The sequence below is a fragment of the Podarcis tiliguerta genome (assembly GCF_965153285.1).
Source record: "Podarcis tiliguerta genome assembly, chromosome: 10".
In the NCBI taxonomy this organism is placed as follows: domain Eukaryota; kingdom Metazoa; phylum Chordata; class Lepidosauria; order Squamata; family Lacertidae; genus Podarcis; species Podarcis tiliguerta.
The window spans coordinates 18,341,628-18,362,952 of record NC_139543.1 but is presented as its reverse complement, the minus strand read 5'-3'; the positions used below and the strand labels follow the sequence as shown (position 1 = coordinate 18,362,952).

Below are 21,325 nucleotides of genomic sequence, written 5' to 3'. Positions count from 1 at the left end.
AGGAATACTAAGCATGCATCTTTAATTTCTGTCTCTTTGGGGGAAAGTCTTTAAATGGGGTGCTGAAGTTTACTGGGTTTACAGTGTTTCTCTGATTTTCACTTTGAGCAGAAGGCTCTTGATTTACCATGGACCTATTTCAGAACCATTTACAACCAAGTAGCCTTGATGCTAATTACGTTACAACACACATAATCCATATAATGTGGTTATTGGTGTATAAAACTCACAAGCCTTTCTTTTTTAAATTATAGGACCTTTTACTTTGCTCTGTAAATGCTTGAGAAGCCTTATGGATCTGGTTCAGTGGCTTCTTTATATCATAGCATTACAGAATTTGAAGGGATCTCAAAGGTCACATGATCCAACTTCCTGCTGATTCAGGAAATCTACTACGGTCTGCATAAAAAACCCTAATGAAGGAGAGTCCACCACCTTCTAAGGCCATCCGTCTGTTCCACTCATATTGTCAGTAACCCCTTCCTTACATTAAGCCCCTGTGCTTTTTCTTGTAATTTGAACCAACAGAGCCCTTCCCCATGTAGCAGAAGAAAACAAATCTGCTCCATTTTCTATATAACACCCTTTACATATTTGAAGCTGGTTAGATTGCCTAATAGCTGTCTGTTCTCCAGGCTAGACATGCCCAACACATTTAACCTTTCATCATAGGACTTGGTCTCCCATCACCATTTCTGGTTTTCTGTTGCCCATCTCTGGACATGTTCTAGTTTGTGGATATCCTCTGCAAACTCTTGTTCCCAGAACTGCACACAGTACTTTGTGTGATATCTGACCAAAGCAGAATGGAGTGGTACCATTATTTTTCTCAATCTGAGCATTATACTTCTGTTCACACAGCCCAGAAATCCACTGGCCTCCTTAGCTGCTGCACTGAACTACTGATTCTTGTTTAGCTTGTGATCTGCTAAGGCCCTAAGGTCCTTTTCACATGTACAAATGGATGTCAAGCCAGGTGCTTCTGATCCTTCCCACCTAAATGCAGAACTTTATACTTATCTCTGTTGAAATTTATTTTGTCAGTTTTCGCCTAGTGCTGTCAATTTGCAGACAAAGTCATCTGCAAACTGGATAAACATCTCCATAAAGCCATTTATATTTTTATCTAGGGATCCTTACAGCTTACCTATGTGGGTTACTACATCTGCCCAGCATTTCACGACCACTGCCGTGATTAGAATGATTGATGCCTTATTCACTGGCAGGAATGGAAGTGATTTAGATGGGGTCATGGAGCATTTATTCTCCTAGGCAAATCCCCTGCCCAACTGAAGCTGCTATTAGCATGGAGGGGGAAAAATCAAACAGGCATCTACAAGTGTTTTCTCCATAGGGGATAGTAACTGCTTCTGGAGGGGTGTGTGATTTGCATTGGAGGATCATTCCCTTCCCCCATCTCCATTGCCTAGACACAAATCACACATCCAACCTCAGCTTGCTTTTTGAAAAAGATCTGAAGAGCTCCAATTATGGAACTCCCATGCAAGGTCTACTTTGACCTTAAGTCACTGCTATCACCATTAGTTATCTTTCCAACAATATAGGTCATGGGTAGGCAAACTATGGCCCGGGGACAGTCCAGGAATCAGAGTGTTTTTACATGAGTAGAATGTGTCCTTTTATTTAACATGTATCTCTGTGTTATTTGTGGGGCATAGGAATTTGTTCTTTTTTCTTTTTTCCCCAAAATATAGTCCAGCCCCCCACCAAGGTCTGAGGTTCAGTGGACCAGCCCCCTGCTGGAAAAGTTTGCTGACCCCTGATATAGGTAGATTCTCCCTGTCGTATAGTGTATAGTGGCTCTGTTTTAATGGCCACTTGCTCTCAGTGGGCAGCAGAATTGCCATGTTCTTCTGCTTCAATGCACTGAATCCAGCTTTTGATACACTGCAAGGTGGTTGAGGGATACACCAAGGCAGAATTCAGTGTGTGGTGGCAAAGCCCTATTACAAGAAAACCTATGAAGAAGCCTTTAGCTAGGCATTTTTTTCTTTAGATATTGCTTTACAAGGTACATGGCACGTAACCTGTCCAAAGTTCCCGATAAATCCTTTTCTTATTTGTCTTCACTGAGCCCTGTGAAGTAGGTTATTACTCCCATTTAACAGATGAGGAACCAAGAGGAATAAGCAATTTTTCCAAGACCGCCCAAGTGAATCCATGACAAAGCCAAAATGTGAACAAATGTACCAGTTGAACGCAACTTCCTCTGGATCACAGCACCAGATCATCAAGATCGTGCTCTCTACATATTTCTGAAAAGCTCAGGGAAAATACTAATTCAAACACTGTTATAGAATATTCTCTCAAACGTTTTCATTCTAATGAGTAACAACCATTAGTGTATCTCAATCGAATGAGAGGAAGAAAACATCCAGGATATAAAAAAAGCAGCACAGAGGAGAGGACTATCAAGATCATGCTTTTATCACTGAATATTTCAGCTTTACTCTTTTTTATTTGGTTAGCTGCCACCGCTGTTCAAATCAATGCAGCAAAGTCTACACAGCTTTCGAGGACCCACGAGGGGGCAGCCAATGCAAAGAAAAGAAACTGTTCCCAGCTTCCGGAAAATGATTTTTCAAAACAGATTTCTTGGAGCTGGTTTAATTTGCAGCTCTATATGCAAACCAGTTTTCACTTGTTTTGAGAACTGGCTTGGCATAGTGGCTGTGTAAGCTATAAATCATTTGTCTGAATTGGTACCTCTGCCATGAAATTAGATACTTTTAAACCAACACAGAAAGCTGCCTTTTTCAGAGTCAAGCAATTGGCCCATTCAGATCAGTATTATTCATGCTTACTGGCTCGCCAGGATTTGGTGAGTTTCCTGGTCCTGGAAATGTTGGGGATGGAACCTGCGACCACCCTTATACAAATGCGGTCTTCCACTGAGCTAATGCCCTCCTGCAACTTTCTGTCCTCAACCTCTGGTCCGCAACACGGGAATAGTAATCAGAGTGACACACATTCTAGGTAGCTCTGGTAGCCACTCAACATTTGTGTCCACCATTGCCTCAGCATTGGTCCAGTATAGCTACAGGAGTTAGTAAAAGTAATAGTGCCACTGTATTCTGCTCTGGTCAGACCTCACCTGGAGTACTGTGTCCAATTCTGGGCACCACAGTTCAAGAAGGACACTGACAAACTGGAACGTGTCCAGAGGAGGGCAACCAAAATGGTCAAAGGCTTGGAAACGATGCCTTATGAGGAACGGCTAAGGGAGCTGGGCATGTTTAGCCTGGAGAAGAGGAGGTTAAGGGGTGATATGATAGCCATGTTCAAATATATAAAAGGATGTCACATAGAGGAGGGAGAAAGGTTGTTTTCTGCTGCTCCAGAGAAGCGGACACGGAGCAATGGATCCAAACTACAAGAAAGAAGATTCCACCTAAACATTAGGAAGAACTTCCTGACAGTAAGAGCTGTTCAACAGTGGAATTTGCTGCCACGGAGTGTGGTGGAGTCTCCTTCTTTGGAGGTCTTTAAGCAGAGGCTTGACAACCATATGTCAGGAGTGCTCTGATGGTGTTTCCTGCTTGGCAGGGGGTTGGACTCGATGGCCCTTGTGGTCTCTTCCAACTCTATGATTCTATGATTCTATGACTTCATCTCTCCCTGTGCTCCAGCTCTTAGCTTGGAAAGGTAAAGTGTGAGATGAGTAAGATTTTCCCCAACCTTCTCTCAAGCACAGAGATGGGAAGGAAATCTTTCAAACACAGTACCAGCTTCAGAAAGGATGAGGAAGCTGCAGGACATCTTGGGTTGTATCCAACACTAGTCCTACTCAAGAGAAGACCTATTCAAATTAATAAATACTACTAACTCAGGTGCATTAAATTTAATGGGTCTACTCTGAGTAGGACAACCCCTTGTTAACCATTTAGTATTATTTAATGCATTTCTTGTTTTTAATAGAATGACTCATTTTTGGTATGAAATCAAACCATACATTTCGCAAGCTGCACCGTGTCACCTAAGCAAAAAGCTCCCATCACTGTAATCAATAGGCATGCCCTTCGCAAACCTCAGAAGGACAGTAAACTCAGTGGATCGCTGTCTCAGCAATTCAGCGCAACAGTGGAAGAATGTGAAAGCAGTTCTACCAGCAAGTTAAACAACGCTTCCTAGAATCACTAAGCTCCCATATGAAGATGAAAAGCAGCCACTGCAGGGAAGCAACCAGTCAACAACAAACAGAAATAGAAGCAAACAACAGGGCAGGACTACACTATTGGCAGACAAGGCAGCGATATGAGGCAACACAATCTGAAGCTGTTCCATCTCAAGCCAGAAGCAGCATGTGAGTCAATCAAGGCTTATGCTCAACTTCTGCAGGCAAGGTGTTCTCCTGGCAGAAAGTGAGCATGCATTCCAAGAGCTTCTGCAACATGACAGCCTAGCTCAGTTCACATGGGAATTAAAGACACACCCCATCTTCAGCAACAAACAAACTCTGACTCCTGGAAACCAGCCCACAATTTACATGAAACCTGATGTCTATGCAGCCAATGAGTGTCTTGAGTTCATTTCATTAGTTAACATTGGACTCAGCTACATTGGCAAAGAAAAATCACTTTACAGTCAAACCTCAGTTGTCGAACGTAATCCATTCTGGAAGCCCATTCGGCTTCTGAAATGTTTGAAAACCGGAGCATTTCCTTCTGGGTTTTTGGCATTTGGGAGCCAAAACATTCCAAAATGGAGGCGTTCGGGAGCTGAAGTTTGATTGTACAGTCCTACCTTGGATCCCGAATACCTTGGCTCCCGAACGATTGAAACCCAGAAGTGAGTGTTCCGGTTTTCGAAGATTCTTTTGGAAGCCGAACATCCGACAGGGCTGCACTTTAGTTTCCAAACATTTTGGAAGCTGAACGGACTTTCGGAATGGTTTTATTGAAAAACTGCATGAGCTATCCCATTTCAACAGTGATTTCATGACAGCCAGTGTGGTTTGGTGTAAAACCTCCCAGAAAAAATTCCAATGGTTATATCCTGTTTTCGAACAAGCAAATTTCAGAATTTCCAAAAATATGCATCTCTTAAATGCAAAAACAAAAAACACACCATCTCTTACATTCTAAAGCATGATAGAGTAATTCAAAATCATCCTTTGTTCTAGGATTCAGCCTTCGATTATACTCCCTTAGCAGTTTTTCTTCCCTCTCTCTCTGCCTCCTTAGTTCTTCTTGTTCTTCCCATTCCAGTCTCAAACGCAATTCTTCTTTTAGTTTATTTACTAAAGTCTTAGCTAGCCATCGCCGGAAATATGTTTGTATCACAATTACCTGTAGACAGGAATAGGAGATAGCGGGAAAGAAAAAAGCAATATTCTGCTGCATCTGTTATATGTTTTGGCAATTACGAGAAAAATACATTTCAAATTCGCTAGCTTTCTTAGTAAGTAATTTACAACCAGAATGCCACATCTTTAAATGAAGCAATAGATGAATTGGCCCTTATTATAAAGAGTTCTTTAAAATGTGTAATGCATACATGGTTGTTTAAATTGTGACTATGGGCAGAAATTAAGCTTTGAAATGCAACGGAGGACATACCCTTAGAAACTAATGCTAAACATGTTTAAACACAAGCTCCACTGTGTTCAGCAGAGATCCCTTTCAGAACAGCTGAGCAGCTCTTACAGTTTGTTGCATTATTCTGATTTCTTTGTTCCACAATTTAAGGTGGAAGCAATTCAAGTATAGAGGCCACTTAGAATGCTTCTAGATTTAGAACAGATGGTTTCTGCAATCTAATGCAGCTCTAGCAGAGCTGAAGAACCTGTGGCATTCTAGAAGTTGTTGGACTCCAATTCCCATCAGGCCCAGCAAAAGTGGCCTAGTAGTCTGGGATGATGGAAACTGTAGTTCAGCAGCATCTGGAGTGTCACAGATTCCTCATCCCTGAGCTATACAGTGAATGCTAACTAAAATAATGAATGTGTGGAGTGAGAGGGACGGATGGGGGACTTGCTGGGAAGTCCATATATGCATTGTTGATTTGGGTTTGTTCCTTGTTACTGAGGTTAATGACTGCAATGTAAGAAGAGGCCCTGAGCGATAGCGACTTGACAGACAAATATCTCAGCGACACAGATCGTGGACAAATCCCACATATTCAACACAACCATATCAGAGCGCAAAAAAATGATAAATATGAAAAGAAAAACAAGCCTTTATCATATACTTGCATAGCTGTCAACGTTTCCCTTTTTTTAAGGGAAATTCCCTTATTCCGAATAGGATTCCTCATCAGAAAAGGAGAAAGTTGACAGCTACGGACTTGCCTTTATAAGAATTCACTTCTGAGACACACACTATTCTGCTGATTGACTATCAAATTCAAAGCTAGTGAAGAATGGCTTCAGATACTATTTATACTGAATATGCATTTCAAAAAAGAAACAAACAGTTATGTGCCTTCTCCATACCAGGATATTGTGAAGAAAGATTATAAATTTGGATCCAGTGCTGCTTTTCTGTTCACAGAGCAGACTTCCACTTGCATAACCAATTTCCCCTTCCACTCCTGACTGGTGCAAGCTCCTTAAAAAGGTAAAGGTACCCTTGCCCGTACGGGCCAGTCTTGACAGACTCTAGGGTTGTGCGCTCATCTCACTCTATAGGCCGGGGGCCAGTGCTGTCCGCAGACACTTTCGGGTCACGTGGCCAGCATGACAAAGCTGCATCTGGCGAGCCAGCGCAGCACACGGAAACGCCGTTTACCTTCCTACCAGTAAGCGGTCCCTATTTGTCTACTTGCACTTTGACGTGCTTTCAAACTGCTAGGTTGGCAGGCGCTGGGACCGAGCAACGGGAGCGCACCCCGCCGCGGGGATTCGAACTGCCGACCTTTTGGATCGGCAAGCCCTAGGCGCTGAGGCTTTTACCCACAGCGCCACCCGCGTCCCTTCAAGCTCCTTATGCACCCTGAAAATCTGTTCCACAGGCCGGGGGGACCCTCCAAAGAAGATTTGTGCAAGGAAGGAGATGAAGAGAAAGTCCTGTTGTGTGAGTAGAACTCCACTTGAAGCACTGTGTGTGACTTGCAATGTATTAAGATGAATGTGAGTCCCCTTTAAATGTAAATTTCACTTATCACATTCGTGATTTGCAGTTTAATGTTATAGGTGTCTATCAATAGGACTTCTCTCCAGGTAAGTGGATATAGGATTGCAGGGTCTTTTAATCTGCTGGGTTAAAGATGATAATTCAATGGATTGAGTACTTACTGCCTGAAGTCTTCTTGCATGGTATTCATCAGCTGTCACATACCCTTTTGGTTCTATCAATCTGTCAGTGACATTTGAAATATAGACACCAATTTTGGTCATCTGAGTGGAAGTTGAATTTCTCGTATTTTGCAGCTTTTTCCTCTCAACAACTGTCTAGAAATAAAATTATTCATTTTAATGATCACATAATAAAGAGAGGCTGTCCTAGAAACATTGGACAAATTAAAATGACTACAAAGCACATTTACAAATGGATGAAGAAACAACTCATATAATTATAGGATTCTAATTTGTTAGAAGCTACTTAGCTTTCCAATTACTTTATACGATTATTTTCATATTAGTGCTTTATTTTGTACTCTGGCAAACATACCTGTGTTGACCTACAGAACTCTTCATAGCCTTTGTCTGGACGTTTTTTGGGGTCTGTCTGTGATCCTGCATTATGATATTCTGTGCCTGTTTCTTTATGTCTATATCCACCCAAAAACGGTTTCTGAAAATTTGGCCTTTTAATTGACACATTTACTTCCTTAAATGTTTCTGCATCTGTTCAGATTAAACAGTATTATTAAATTATACAGAGGATGTTACAGAGTAATACCTGACCAGAATGAGCTAGAGTGCATGTTGCAACATTGCTGTCTACCTGTTTGCACTTTAAAAGTTATAACATCAGGCATGTAGTATTCCTCTAGGAGTTTAGATGCTTTAAGGGGAAAGTTTTCTTCATCAAGGGAGAACATATCAACTTGTATGGTCCCATAAGGTTTAGCATCAAGATTCCATAGTGTTTCACTATTGTCAGTTATTCGCCCTAAAAGTAAACAGTGATTATTAATATTTCACATCAAATAAAAAGATCAACATTTTCTTTTTTTAAGAAAAGAAAATTAAGGATGGTTTTGGAAATGCAACCAAACTTAGGGGAAGCCTGTGGCAATGCTGTCCCAACTGATATCCCAGTCAAAGCCTTTTTCTCCACATCCATCTTCTATCTAGTTCGTCTATTATAAAGCAATAGTTTAACAAAGGAACTACTTATCTTTATGAGAATGACTCAAATTAACATCAAGACAAATTGACATAGACCAAACAAAAATTGAAAACTAAATAAGACAACAGCAAAATACGAACTCTCTCTAGCAAATTACAACTTTTCTGTTGCTGTTGTTCATAAGCAAACCTTGATCCATACTTACTCTAATTCTCACTAGTGGTTTATACATACCTAGCAACATAATTTGTAAAATATCCAGTGGTACTTTTAAGCGTCCTGCAAAGTACTTCTTCATTTGTTCCACAGTTTGGTTAATGTTAAAAGACTTAGTGAAAACCTGGATAGCAGGATGTAGCATGACTCGAACTGAAAAAACAAAAACAAAACATCTGTTATTGTATTTCATCAACAACAGATTCTAAAAACTGTACGGTTTAGTTAGATGAATTAAGTCAAGTTACTGCTGAATTTACCTTTCCTTCTCTTCTGGCCTTGGTAGAATTTTTTTTTTTTTAAATGCAACAGATTATGTGACATGTTATAATCTACTTCTTTTAAATGTAATTATTTCAAGATCTGCTATTATAGAATAATAACAATGACACCATTTAAAATAAAAACATACAGAAAAGAGACAATGATATATAACCCTTTAGCTGTTATAATGATCAGAAGCAGCAACAATTTACTCTATGCACACACCAGCAATATATACCTTGTACCCAGAGTGGTGTCTCTGGATATGAACAAAACTTAATTCCACTTGCACGGGGTGTGCGGGACCCAGACCACTGAAATCAATTGGGAAGCTTTTGCTCATATGGACAGCTTTTGTACAAATGCTGGAGAACATGTATACAAAAAATAATTATTTCTCCCACATACAAATCTGACAGTGCAATTCTAGGCACGCTTACTGAATATCAAAAGCCACATTTAGGAATGAGCCTAACTGGGTTGAGGTCACCATGTAAGTATTTGTTGCCAAACCCATGGAGGCTTGGCAAGCTCCTGAAACTGACCCTTTTCAGTTGAGGGACCCAAATGGTAGCATTCATTCTCCTACTCCATAGCTTCAGCAAACTGCATCGCAGTGATTTTGCAAGACATGACTCTTCCATGCAGCTTTCGGCATTTTTTTTCTTGTCACTTTTCTGTAAATTGGTGGTTGCTATACAATCTTTAGTTTTTGTTTTTAGATTTATTTGCTGATTTATTTTACTATCCTCCTTGTACACGGCATTGGGCTCAATTTGTGGGAAAGAAGCATATAAACTGAGGTCCAGTGCCAAGGGCCTTCTGGCAGTTCCCTCACTGCGAGAAGTGAGGTTACAGGGAACCAGGCTGTGGCGCCTGCCCTGTGGTATGCTCTCCCACCAGATGTCAAGGAAATAAACAACTATCTGACTTTTAGAAGACATCTGAAGGCATCCCTGTTTAGGTAAGTTTTTGATGTTTGATGTTTTACGGTGTTTTTAATATCCTGTTGGAAGCCGCCCAGAGTGGCTGGGGAGGCCTGGCCAGATGGGCGGGGTATAAGTAATAAATTATTATTAATAAAAATAATTATTATTATTACTAAGGAGCCACTAGCTGGAAGTGATTTTAGTGGACCTAGGAAAATGACGCATTTCAGTCATCAACATTATTAACATCATCTAATCAGTAACAGTTCTTAGTCGTAAAGGCAGCGGCAATATATGGTATCTGACAACTCCCCACCTGTTACAGTAGCTTCTTCGATACTTGCTTCAGACTCTTCTCTTTCAGATGCTAACGCTTCTGTTAACAAAGCACTTGCAGCATGCATATGTGCTGCAAAATCAGCCGCCCTTTCAGAAAAACTTTCAGCAGCACCAACAGAAGCAGCATCAGCAGCAACTGTGATATTAGATGCATCTGTGTCAACTATAAGTGGTTCGATTTTGACACCAAGATCTTGGACCTCTAGAATAGCTTCCTGAAACCCTGGGACCACATCCTGGGATTTTGGATGAGCTTCCTCTTCTTTTTCTATCACTTCCAAACCCTTTGTCAGTCCGTCTGCAGTAGCTGGCTCCTGAACCCCTTCTGCAGCAGCGCCAGGTTCCTCAGCTGCAGGAAGATTCTGGTCCTGTTCCCCAGCAATGCTTGGCCCCTCCACTAATTCCTCCGCAGTGGCTAGTTCCTCAGTGGCAGCCGGTACCGCAGCAGCGGCTAGTACCTCAGTGGCAGCCGGTTCCTCAGCAGTGGCTACTTCTGCCATGGCAGCTGGTTCCTCAGTAGCTGTCAGCTCCTGTAGTGGTTCCTCAGCACCACCCAATTCACGTGTTGCTAATTCTGGGCCTTGTTCCTGCTCCATAGGCAGGTTTGTTTCATTCTGCTGTGTTGCACCTGTCTGCTCTTGTGTAGTTCCTATAGTCTTGGCACTTCCTTCTGCTTGGTTTGTTTCTGAAGTGTCCTCTAAAACTTGCGTTTCAGCCTCTGCTTCAGCCAGGCCACCTTCCTTTTCTTCTGGATCAGCCATTTTCCTGAAAGAAGAAGTACACCTTTTTAACCTTCACATGAGCTGAAAGCATAATTTACAGGGAAATGTGAACAAAAAGGTACATTTAGTCCTTTGTCTTGAATAACTGGTTGCCCTTTGTACAACACAACTGCTGGGTGGGTGGACCTCGTCCTACTAAGCATACACAAACTATAAAATTTCGCTGTGTTGTGGGGCCGACTACTTTTACATTCCAGAATGCAACTTTAGAGACTAGTTAAGGGCATATCCCATGGACACTAAATGAACAGCATGCTTTTCTTCCTCGTCCACTTTCAATTCCTACTTTTCTATGTTAAAAGACTTAAAAGTAAGCAATCTACATTTTAAAACTTGTCATTTGAAATATACTCAGAGTCGCAAAGTGATTTCATGCTCTTTATTCAGCTCATAGTGGTGAGGAGGAATGAATGAAAGTCCCCTCAAAGTACCTGCCTTATATACATTATTTACACAATGGGCTGCACATGATTGGCTAATTCCGGAATTCTACTGTAAGCCAATCAGGTTGTGGATTCACTTCTATCTGGAGCATGATTGGGTGGTTCCTGCCAACCAATCATACTGCTGCATTGTTCTAGGACCAACCAGACTGCTGCATTCTGAATCCTATTGTTCTAGGACCAATCAGACTGCTGCCTTTTGGATCCTATTGTTCTAGGACCAATCAGACTGCTGCAGTTTGGATCCTATTCAACTCAGTACATAACATCATTGAAATTAGATTTCTTAACTAGTGAATCTACTCATTAAATTTAATCTCCCATCTATCAACATCGGTACATTCTGAGGGGGCACATGCAAACTATTTGCACTACACAGAAATGATTGCATTTGGAAAGTTAAGCCTGAATAAAAGAGAAAAATGTTGTTTAAGGAGCAGCAGCAATCAGCAAGCAGCACCTTTATTTTTTAATTATAATTTTTAATTTTTTTATTTTATCATCATCAATTAAATCAAGCGGTATCACATGTACCACGTCTTTAGTGCCCGACGCGCACAGGAACTACAGCTCCCAGAATGCAACACGAGCTATCCATCATTATTTATGTGAGGCGGAGGGAGGGGACAAGGAAAACCCGCTGCTCAATTAACCTGCTCAAAACCAACCGACTACTTGTCCCGAGGTGCTTTGCGCCGCCGCCATGACGCCTTTTAAACGTAGCCCTCGCGCACAGCATGTCGGGAACTGTAGTACAGCGCTCAGCCTGCCCTTCACGTCATGGCGGCTCTGCCTCAGCTCCCGCTCCCTTCCAGCTTCTCTGCGTTATTCTCACGCCGGGTGGTTAATAATGATAATAATAATGATATTAATGACGCCATTAATAAAGGCGGAGGAGCTTACCGTAGCGCTAGGTCCTCGCGTAAGTTCCCCGAAGCGGCCGCTGGATCAGCCCGACCCGCTCCGCCTCCAAGCTGGAACGGAGAGTCGCTGTATCCATAGCAACCGCGGCGCCGCCAACTCTCGCGAGAGGAAGGACAAAGCGTGCCAATCAATGTGTAGCTGAAGGGGACGCATGCGCGACACGCTCTTGCATGCCCGGAGTTTTCCATACAGCGGGGCTGGCGAGGTGGAGGGTGCAGGCGTTTGACTGCTATGCGGTGCAAGCGGGGCTGTCAGTACCAGCGCCAGGCTGTTATTTTGCGCTCTAGGCAAGGCTCACTACTTGCACACAACCCCAAAAAGAATCGCTGACTTTGATCTTCAAAAACAGATGCCTTGCAGGAAAAAAGCACAAAACCTGAAACTGTTCCATTTATTCTAACGTGCAAGAATAATACTGATGAATTGGAAAAATAAAAATGCAGCTCCCTTCAACGATTGAAGACTTACACAAACTCGCAACATATGAACAAGTTGCATATAAACGCAGACTTGCCATGGGCAAATTCAATGGTTTTTGGAATCCATTCTTAAAAATACTGTTATGTAGTTTTGTAGTAGTTTTATGTAGCTTTTATGTGGTTTTGTGGTAGTTTTTATGTAGTTTTATGTAGTCTTTCAATTTCATTGTCCTGCATGGGACAATGACAATAAAGATATATCGTATCGTATCGTAATAGGTTAAGATCTGGTGAAGTACAATCACGATTTTGTAAAGTATACAGTTTTGGGGGTTTCCCCCCCCCCCTTTACTTTCCCTTCTACAGGTGCTGTTTCTCTTTTATTCTCTCACAATGTTTAGTGCACATATGGTTATGTACTTTTTAACTTTCAACAAAGATGTTTGGGGGGGGAATAAGTTATACCACAACCTCTGATTATCTTCCTCAAATACAAAAGAAAATGTTTTAGCACAAAAACATCTTCTGAATTGTGATGTAAAAATTTAAGTCTCTTCAGAGTGTCAAGTTTCAGGCGCACAAAAATCTTGCTTTGCTTGCTGCTGAGCTTTCCCTGCCTTTCAGAGGGCTGGACTAGATGACCCTCATTCTGTGAAATACTAATTCTAATGTATGAATTGCTTTTAAAATGATAAAATGCTTCAACATATAGAAGTAAAATATCAGAATTTTTTAAGATATAACAAAAACTAATGGGTATAAAGCTGCCCTCTGAGATCTGCATCCCAGACAGTTGCCTAGCTGATCTAATGATAGCACTAGCCCAATAAGAGAGTTGTTTTTGCAGCTGCGCCTCTTGAAAATCCCTCTCCACACTAAAGGCATCACTGTCCTCTTTTACACCTGTGTATTTTGTACTTTGGACTAGGTGCATAAAGCTGCATTCTAAACTTTAAAGCACACTAAATTGGAAGTAAAAGCTTTACAGGTTTGAATGATTGGCTGCCTTTATAAACGCTCATTTTGTTTTAAAAGGGGCATAGAAGTGCAGTGTCACACTATGGCAGAGTATGAGTTCACCACAATACAACTTCCGGGAAAGCTACATGGCATTTATTCCCTCTATGTCAGGGCTTGCCAAATTGTGGCCCGTGGACCACCAACCGTCCAGTAGCATCACTCAGGTGGTCCCACGCCACGGTGAGCCTGTGAATTTGTGATTGACATGTGATGGGACATTAACGATCCAGATTTAACTGTATTTTCATTGTTTCTTTCTTATATTGCCTTTCTTTTCTTTTATTAGTTGGAATTCTATGGAATTCAGTTTAGATTGCTATGGAGAACATGGTAACTGTATAATATTTGATAAGCGAAACAATGTTTAAACATACCAGAAATTAACACAAGAAGTTAGCCACCTTCACAAAAAGTGCGGAAAGGAGCTTGAAGCCAATAAGAAAATTCAAGTTTTAGTCACAAGGATACAGGCTTTTCATCTTGGTGAAACTTGCAAGAGCATTTGTGTTGCGCTGATTTTATGTTTCTTTTTACTATAGTCATCTTCATCCAGTTGTGACCCTTCCTTCTGTATTTAACATTTACCACATTGTTACACTTGATGCCCTCTAGTGGCTTTCCTTCTAAAACACAGTATTTTTTACAAGATAGCAAATAACTGTGTTTACAGGTGCCATCTAACACCAAGCATTCTTCAGTCACAGTGATTTGAAGAATTGCAATACTTTAAAATATCCAAGCAAGCAGCAATCAGCTTCAAATGTCAGTAAAGCATAAAACCAGGGGTGGCTCCTTCATATGTTGTTGGGACTCCAGTTTCTTTCCATCTCAGACAGCATGGCCAATGGTCAGAACTGATGGGACTTAAAGAACATTTAACGGGCACAGGCTCCCTACCAGTGTCATACAGAGTAAAAGTTTTATTGTTGCACGCACAGGTTTTTGCTATCCCCAGACTCATCTGTAGCAGCCTCTTGCCCTGGTGGCATCACTTTGGCTGGTAAGATAGGAAGGAGCAAATCTTTGCTGTTTGGGAAGCCGCCAGTTCCCATGCCACAAAATGAACTCACCAAGTCACTTCTGAAAGCTTCCCTTTCTCATCCTACCCAAGCTAGAAAAGAGAACAAGGTCAACTACAGTGGTACCTCGGGTTAAGAACTTAATTCGTTCCGGAGGTCCGTTCTTAACCTGAAACTGTTCTTAACCTGAGGTACCATTTTAGCTATTGGGGCCTCCTGCTGCCGCCGCAAGATTTCTGTTCTCATCCTGAAGCAAAGTTCTTAACCCGAGGTACTATTTCTGGGTTAGCGGAGTCTGTAACCTGAAGCGTCTGTAACCTGAAGCGTCTGTAACCCGAGGTACCACTGTACTACTTGGGGGGAAAGGCTAATTAACCAGAGAAAGCAGGCAGCTCTGCTCTGCCAATGGAAACAGCATGGAAATTGAGAACTGTTCCTTCCTCCACAGGGATACAAAACTTAGATAGCTCTGACACATAGGAAGCTGCCTCATAGAGTCAAGGCATTGGTAATCTAGATCAATGTTGTCTACTCCAACAGGCAGCAGATGCTTTGCCACTAAGCCCTTCTCCTCTTCCTCTGAGAGTGGAGGTAATCCATGGATGACCTCCTCCTCCAATATAGCCTATGTTATTAGCAGCTTGTTCTAGAACAGGGGTCTGCAACCTTTAAGACAAAAAGAGCCACTTGGACCCGTTTCCGAAGAAAACAACAACTGGGAGCCGCAAAACTCGTCATTATAAAAATAACTTTTTTGTCACTTTTTTATTATTTCTTTGTTTGACCCCTCAGAATTACTCCTCCTCATAGAAATAAACGTTAAATTAACAAGTTACCTTTTTGTGTGTGTGTGTTCTTCGCTCCCCTTCAAAATAGTGACCAGCGTACATGCCCCTTACAATGTAGCGGGCGGGCAGGCGACGTCGGGACGGTGCGTGACTAACACACGCACCGCCCCATGTGACGTCACAGCCAGTACAGCGCCCGCCACAGTGGGGAGTGTCGGGGTGCACAATGAGCCTCCTCCCCTCGCTAGTATCCGCCCCGGAGCCACGGCAAAGGTGTAAAAGAGCCACATGCGGCTCCGGAGCCGCGGGTTGCAGACCCCTGTTCTAGAACCTAATAGACTCAGTCTTTCTCCTGTGTACATAAGAAGTCCAGTAGGGAATAACAGAGTTCTGGGGGGTTTTTGCACTCCCTCTCATTCCACAAGCATGGAGACTCAAACAGGTACTACACCAAAGCAGTCCAAGGAACAGGAAACCTGTTCATTCCTTCCAAATGCTCATCTAGCCCATCTGCTTGTTCAAGAATGCACTGGGTTAGAACCCATGCACTGGGTTGTTGGTGGCAGAGTGGGGGAAGAAGGTTCTTATATGCCCTATACAGATTCCCATACATGCAAGTGTCTATAGAATTTAAGATTATAACAGTTAAATTGTTAAGAACCATTCGCACCTGGTGGTAAGTTCACAGTGATTTTCCAACTAATGGGTTGTAATCAATGCTAGTCATATTCAAGGAAGATGCACTGAACTAACATGCCATTAATTTCAACAGGTCTGCTTTGAGTACAGCTTACTTGGATATATAACCAATAATTATAGCAAACAAATCTTATGAGTAGAATTAAGATATTTTTCATTCATGTCCAGCATACTTTTGATTACATCTTTTTCACTTCCAAAAGCTACAAATAACATTAACTATATCGGCCATTTCCACTGATCAGACGGAGGTTCTTCAACCAAAGGCTCCCAGGGTCGCCACTGCACCATTTTCCTCGCTAGGCTGAGCTCACTTTCAGCCTGTTAAAACAAAAAAGGATATTATTATTTTTATTAAAAAAAAACCTTCCCAAAGTTGCTGCATCTAAGCTAGACAATGAACATCTATTAGATCCACTAATTACATACTAAAGATTTTTGTTGACACTGCTTGTTGTTAAACAATTTAATTGGTACAGCACTGGAATACATAAACACTGTATATCTTTTGATCAAGTCAGTGGTCCCAATCCTGAAGACTGTTAATGCATCAGAGATGAGCAGTGCACCCAGTCTGGTAAAGCCAGCTTAGAGCTCCATAATGGGGTAACATAGAAAACAAAGGGGGGAAGTCAGCATTGTGCTCTTTCAATAGTCCCACCCTCCCAAATATTTTAGTTTGCCCAATGGAATGATCTCTCCCCCCCCCCCCAATGCTGTTCTGAGGATTCTCCAGGCACCCCCTCCCCAAGCCCATTTGGGAAGTATGCGGGGGGGGGGGGAGATTATTCCCAGTTGTGCTAGCAGGAGTCCTTGCACTGAATCCTGATTGCACGCCTAGTTAGTTGTATGCAGCCCTCAACATTTTTGTAATAAGGGTTTTTGCTACCAATATTTCAAAGAGTACCATAGTTTCAAGAGGCAGTATAGACAAGGTTATGTTAGAAAAGGTTCCATCAGTATAGCAAATGCTGTAACACTCATCTTTATGTCTGCCTTATTAGGACGTAAGAGGTTAAGTGATTGGCTACATTGTAGGAAATTCTTTTTTCTATTCAGCAGCAAAATTTAGTTTGCCATGTATAATAACACCATATTTGGTGAGATTCAGTGAGACTTACTTCTAAGTAAACAAAGGATTGCATTATGGTTTTTTTATATAGTGACAGTTAACATTTCATATTTTGCTGCCGTAAAGGCTAGTCTCCATCTTGACAACAAACTGACTAAATTTTCTCTACAGAGAACCACCCCCCCCCAAAAAAAAATTATGTCTCACTTTCAAAATTCAGCATTTTAAACAGATAATTGGATTCCTTTCATTTTTTTCAGTAGAGCCTATAAGAAACAGTTGCATATTTGGCAAATCCTATATTTGCTAAATAATTAGATATTTGTGAAGAAGATATTACCTGCAAAATCACTTCTTCTATCTGTCCACCATTGATTTTACTTTCCAGTTTTTGCACATCAGGTTCCTGCAAGTTGAAGTAGAAGTGAAAGGCTCAGATGTGCTCTGATGTATGTTCAAACAGTATCTTTCTATATCTCACTCAGAGTAAAAAATAACCCAATGAGCCTTTTCCAAAAGTGGCATATAGTCTAGAATAGTAGTTCTTTCTCAGAATGTCAAAAGGAACAAGAAGCCATAGGTTGCCAGCTGCATATGTCCACACCCTTTCAATTCAACAAGCAATAAGTAGTTCAGATTACCCTTGTGGAAAAGTTAAGGCTTTTCAAACATCAGATATGATGGGGAAAGCCAGCCAGATGGGTGGGGTATAATAGAGGGAGAGGGAGGGAGAGAGAGAGAGAGAGAGAGAGAGAGTTGTTGGTATTTTAACCATTCAAGAGGGGGCAGAAATTAAGTTATCATGGAGGACTAAAATGTATATCTTGATCTGATATTGACAAACTTACTAAAAGAAATTAGGTTGGTAGACTATTCCTATTCTGGTCTCCAGAGAACACACAGACAATACAAACCCATACAATACAAAACAGATGCACTGTATAACCTATAATAGTTCTTCTGGGATGAGTGCAAGATGAAACTAAAACCAAGGCTGCAATCCTGTAAGCCCTGCTGAATTCACTGGAAACATTTGAATGAACGATCCTCAAGGCATCTTAAAACAGATTGTAAAAACATATACACTAAACCCACACACCCAGCAGCCCTTAGTTCCTGGCCCAGTGTTTGTGGAAGGGGGGAGGGGTTAATGTTTTGCTGCTTTTGTTATAACTACAGTGGTACCTCGCAAGACGAATGCCTCGGAAGACGAAAAACTTGCAATGCATTCCTATGGGAAACCGTCAATACACAGCGGTGCTTCGCAAGACGAAAAAACTCGTAGAACGAAAAAACTCGCAGAACGAATTAATTTCGTCTTGCGAGGCACCACTGTATTTATTTGTGCTTTTCTCTTGCATTTTTATTTCGTGAATCACCCTAAGATATTTTGATGAAGGGTGGTATATAAATCTAATAATAATGATGATGGTGCCAAAGTGTGTTTTCCTTCAGCTCTGCAGTCTTAAGAGAAGCAAACTTGCTACAGCTCCTTCTCAGGTCAATGGATGATCACCTTGCCTTAATACCCTACTTGGAAAGGGGGGGGGGTGTATGTGCGCAGCCTCCCAGCAGCCCTAGATTTTACAGCTGATAGGAGAGGCCAGAGTGGCCTTTCTGTTCAGCTCTCCAGTCCCATGGCAACTAGTGCCAGTTTATGCATCTCTATTTGACAGCAATCAAAAAGCAAATCTGGTAAGTGAAGCAAGGGACAACAGGCCACTTGAACAATGTAATTTGAGATGCTTAAAATGTATGACATACTTACTGTTTTTACTATATCAAGCCGCTCATTTACAATGTTCTCCGTATACTTCCTATATGATGCATCTTTAGGCATACTATCCAGAGCAGCAAGGATTTTCGAGTAGAGTACCCGGAGGCGCTGAAAAGATCAGATAGCATACATTGATTTAATGTGAACCATAAAAGTCTATACAGTGAACTAAGAAGTGTAATAAAAATGACTATAAAGTTCACAGCTTTCTTCAGTAGCAAAGGGAACAATTCTGCAAAACTCTATTAGAATCTTAACCACCTCAAATTCAAGATACTGGAGAAATTGCATGTTAAGGTAGTTAGAACGTTAAGATTAATTACTTTAATAAATCTAATGCAACATATAAAATGAGCCTACTTAACATTCAGAAGCATGGAAAACTCTAGTTATTGGAAGACTGCTGATTTATTTCTTGGCTCACACAAAAGGGGCTGTGTGGACAGTCAAAACAGTTCTTCATATCTCAACTTATTAAGATGAAATATGCTCCTGGTAAGCCATACTGTCCTCACGTTTTCTTCAATTTCAAATGAGCAAATGCTTTATACTTACCTCATGTGGTGCCTCACATACAGCTAGCCCAACTAGTCCAGTGGTCTGCAGAGATTTAAAAATAGATAAGTTTAATAAGTATCCTTAATTAAGGATCGTTTTAAGATGAGTTTTACATTTGTGTGTGTATAAAAATATTGTTTCTGAAGCTCAAAAGACGCTTTTGTTGTTTGGATGCTGCACCAAGCAACACATTTACCACATCATAGAATCACAGAACTGTAGATTCTATGGGTCATCTAGTCCAACCCACTACAATGCAGGAATCTCAATCCATGACACCTGCTTAAAACTCTCTAACGAAGAAAAGTCCACAACCTCTCAGAGTCTGTTCCATCGTCAAAGAAGCTCTTACTGTCAGAAAGTTCTCCTCTTTCCCACGCTAAACACACCCACCTCCTTCAACCATTCCTCATGAGGCTGGGATCCCAAGCTGGAAGATCACAGAACTGTAGAGCTGGAAGGGACCACGAGGGTAATCTAATCCAAAACCTATTGCAATGCACAGGCTTCCAGACCCTTGATCAACTTGATCCTCTACACCCAGGATAGTACCTCCAAAGCTACTGGAAACTTGAGGCGAGCAGCTTCACTTGCATGGACCAGAGTTTTAAAAAGGATAGTTACAGTGCTCTTTTTCCTGGGGGTATGCATACCCCTAAACATTTTGTGAATCTAACGGGGAAAGAAACTAAAAATTAAAAAATGTATAGTTTCTTCCCTATCCATTCTGAAGGAAATCAGCCCTGAGTGCTCACTGGAAGGACAGATCCTGAAGCTGAGGATCCAATATTTTGGCCACCTCATGAGAAGACTCCCTGGGAAAGACCCTGATACTGAGAAAGATGGAGGGCACAAGGAGAAGGGGACGACAGAGGACGAGATGGTTAGACAGTGTTCTTGAAGCTGCCAGCATTAATTTGACTAAACTGCAGGAGGCAGTGGAAGACAGGAGTCCATGGGGTCACGAAGAGTCGGACACGACTAAACAACAACATGAGGGGACCCGCCAGCTGCCGCACGACGCCCACCCCCGCGACCGACCTCAACCCTTCTCACCTTCTTCAGGACTCCGGCCATAGCTACTATATGTCAGCTGCCGCGTGCAAGGGATTCTGGGGCAACAAAAAAAACAACAACAGACCAATCCTGAGAACCTACGGAAGCCGGCGAGCCAGCGAAGGCGACGCGCGTGCGCAAGCCGCCGGCTGTAGGGCAAGGCAATGCCTCCGAGGGCGGAGGAGCGCGCGCCAGCGCTTCTATCACATGACAGGGTGGGCAACCTCCGCGTGAGCATGCGCAAAAGGGCTCTGCGTCGGAGACGTCGCGTAAGGTCGCTTCCGTGTCAGAGACTTAAGATGTACAGCTCTATATGCCCGTAGGACCAAGCCAGGATGCGCATGCGCAGAGCGAGGTTTTGTTTTAAACGGGAAGCGCTTAGCCTGTGTCGCTCCGAGCGGCTATTGGTTGGTTTCCTCCCGCTGATCTCCATATTTTTCCAAGAGGGCGGGGCCTGTTGCGGGAGAGGTTGTTTTGCACCCGAGTGGTTCGTGTTGGGAAGGAGGGTCAACGTTCGCGCGCGCGCAGTTTAAACGATATACTCAGGGTAATTTTCAAGGAACTCGGCGGAACTCAGTTCCGGCTCCCATCAGGTGGGCGCCATTGCCATTATAAAAGAACGAGGGAAGCGTTCATGTTGAGTTCTGGCACCTCTTTTTCTAGGAAAATAGCACTCTATATATTTATATATATTTTATATTTATACATATGCATATATATATATATATATATATAAATAATATTTATACATATGCATATATATAT

The 21,325-nt window shown here is 41.9% G+C and overlaps 2 protein-coding genes across 3 annotated transcripts in view; both read right to left on the bottom strand.

The window, feature by feature from the left end:
- Positions 1–12,355, bottom strand: part of IQUB (IQ motif and ubiquitin domain containing) — a 34,771-nt gene extending 22,416 nt beyond the window's left edge. For both annotated transcript variants that reach the window (XR_014502085.1, XM_083399510.1), the window contains exons 1-7: positions 12,132–12,355; positions 9,981–10,768; positions 8,490–8,624; positions 7,908–8,075; positions 7,632–7,807; positions 7,256–7,411; positions 5,099–5,309 (exon numbers count right to left, since the gene is read on the bottom strand). Coding sequence is in view for 1 of the 2 variants with exons in the window: in XM_083399510.1 (XP_083255636.1) it covers positions 5,099–5,309; positions 7,256–7,411; positions 7,632–7,807; positions 7,908–8,075; positions 8,490–8,624; positions 9,981–10,768; positions 12,132–12,340 (1,843 nt within the window). In the remaining variant the exon portion in view is untranslated. The remainder of the gene's footprint in view (positions 1–5,098; positions 5,310–7,255; positions 7,412–7,631; positions 7,808–7,907; positions 8,076–8,489; positions 8,625–9,980; positions 10,769–12,131) is intronic.
- Positions 12,356–16,227: 3,872 nt separating this feature from the next.
- Positions 16,228–20,892, bottom strand: NDUFA5 (NADH:ubiquinone oxidoreductase subunit A5). The gene is made up of 5 exons (XM_083400170.1): positions 20,561–20,892; positions 19,502–19,546; positions 18,938–19,054; positions 17,510–17,575; positions 16,228–16,418 (listed from the first exon to the last, which is right to left on the bottom strand). The coding sequence occupies exons 1-5, from the start codon at positions 20,579–20,581 to the stop codon at positions 16,317–16,319; spliced, it is 351 nt and encodes a 116-aa protein (XP_083256296.1). The 5' UTR covers positions 20,582–20,892; the 3' UTR covers positions 16,228–16,316.
- Between the last annotated feature and the right edge of the window lie 433 nt (positions 20,893–21,325).

Excerpts from the sequence above, each read along its gene's own strand:
- NDUFA5 (XM_083400170.1), bottom strand. The coding sequence starts at position 20,581 with ATGGCCGGAGTCCTGAAGAAG. Across the intron at positions 19,547-20,560 it reads TGGCCGGAGTCCTGAAGAAG|ACCACTGGACTAGTTGGGCT; the intron begins GTGAGAAGGGTT and ends AAATCTCTGCAG. Across the intron at positions 19,055-19,501 it reads TATGTGAGGCACCACATGAG|CGCCTCCGGGTACTCTACTC; the intron begins GTAAGTATAAAG and ends TGATCTTTTCAG.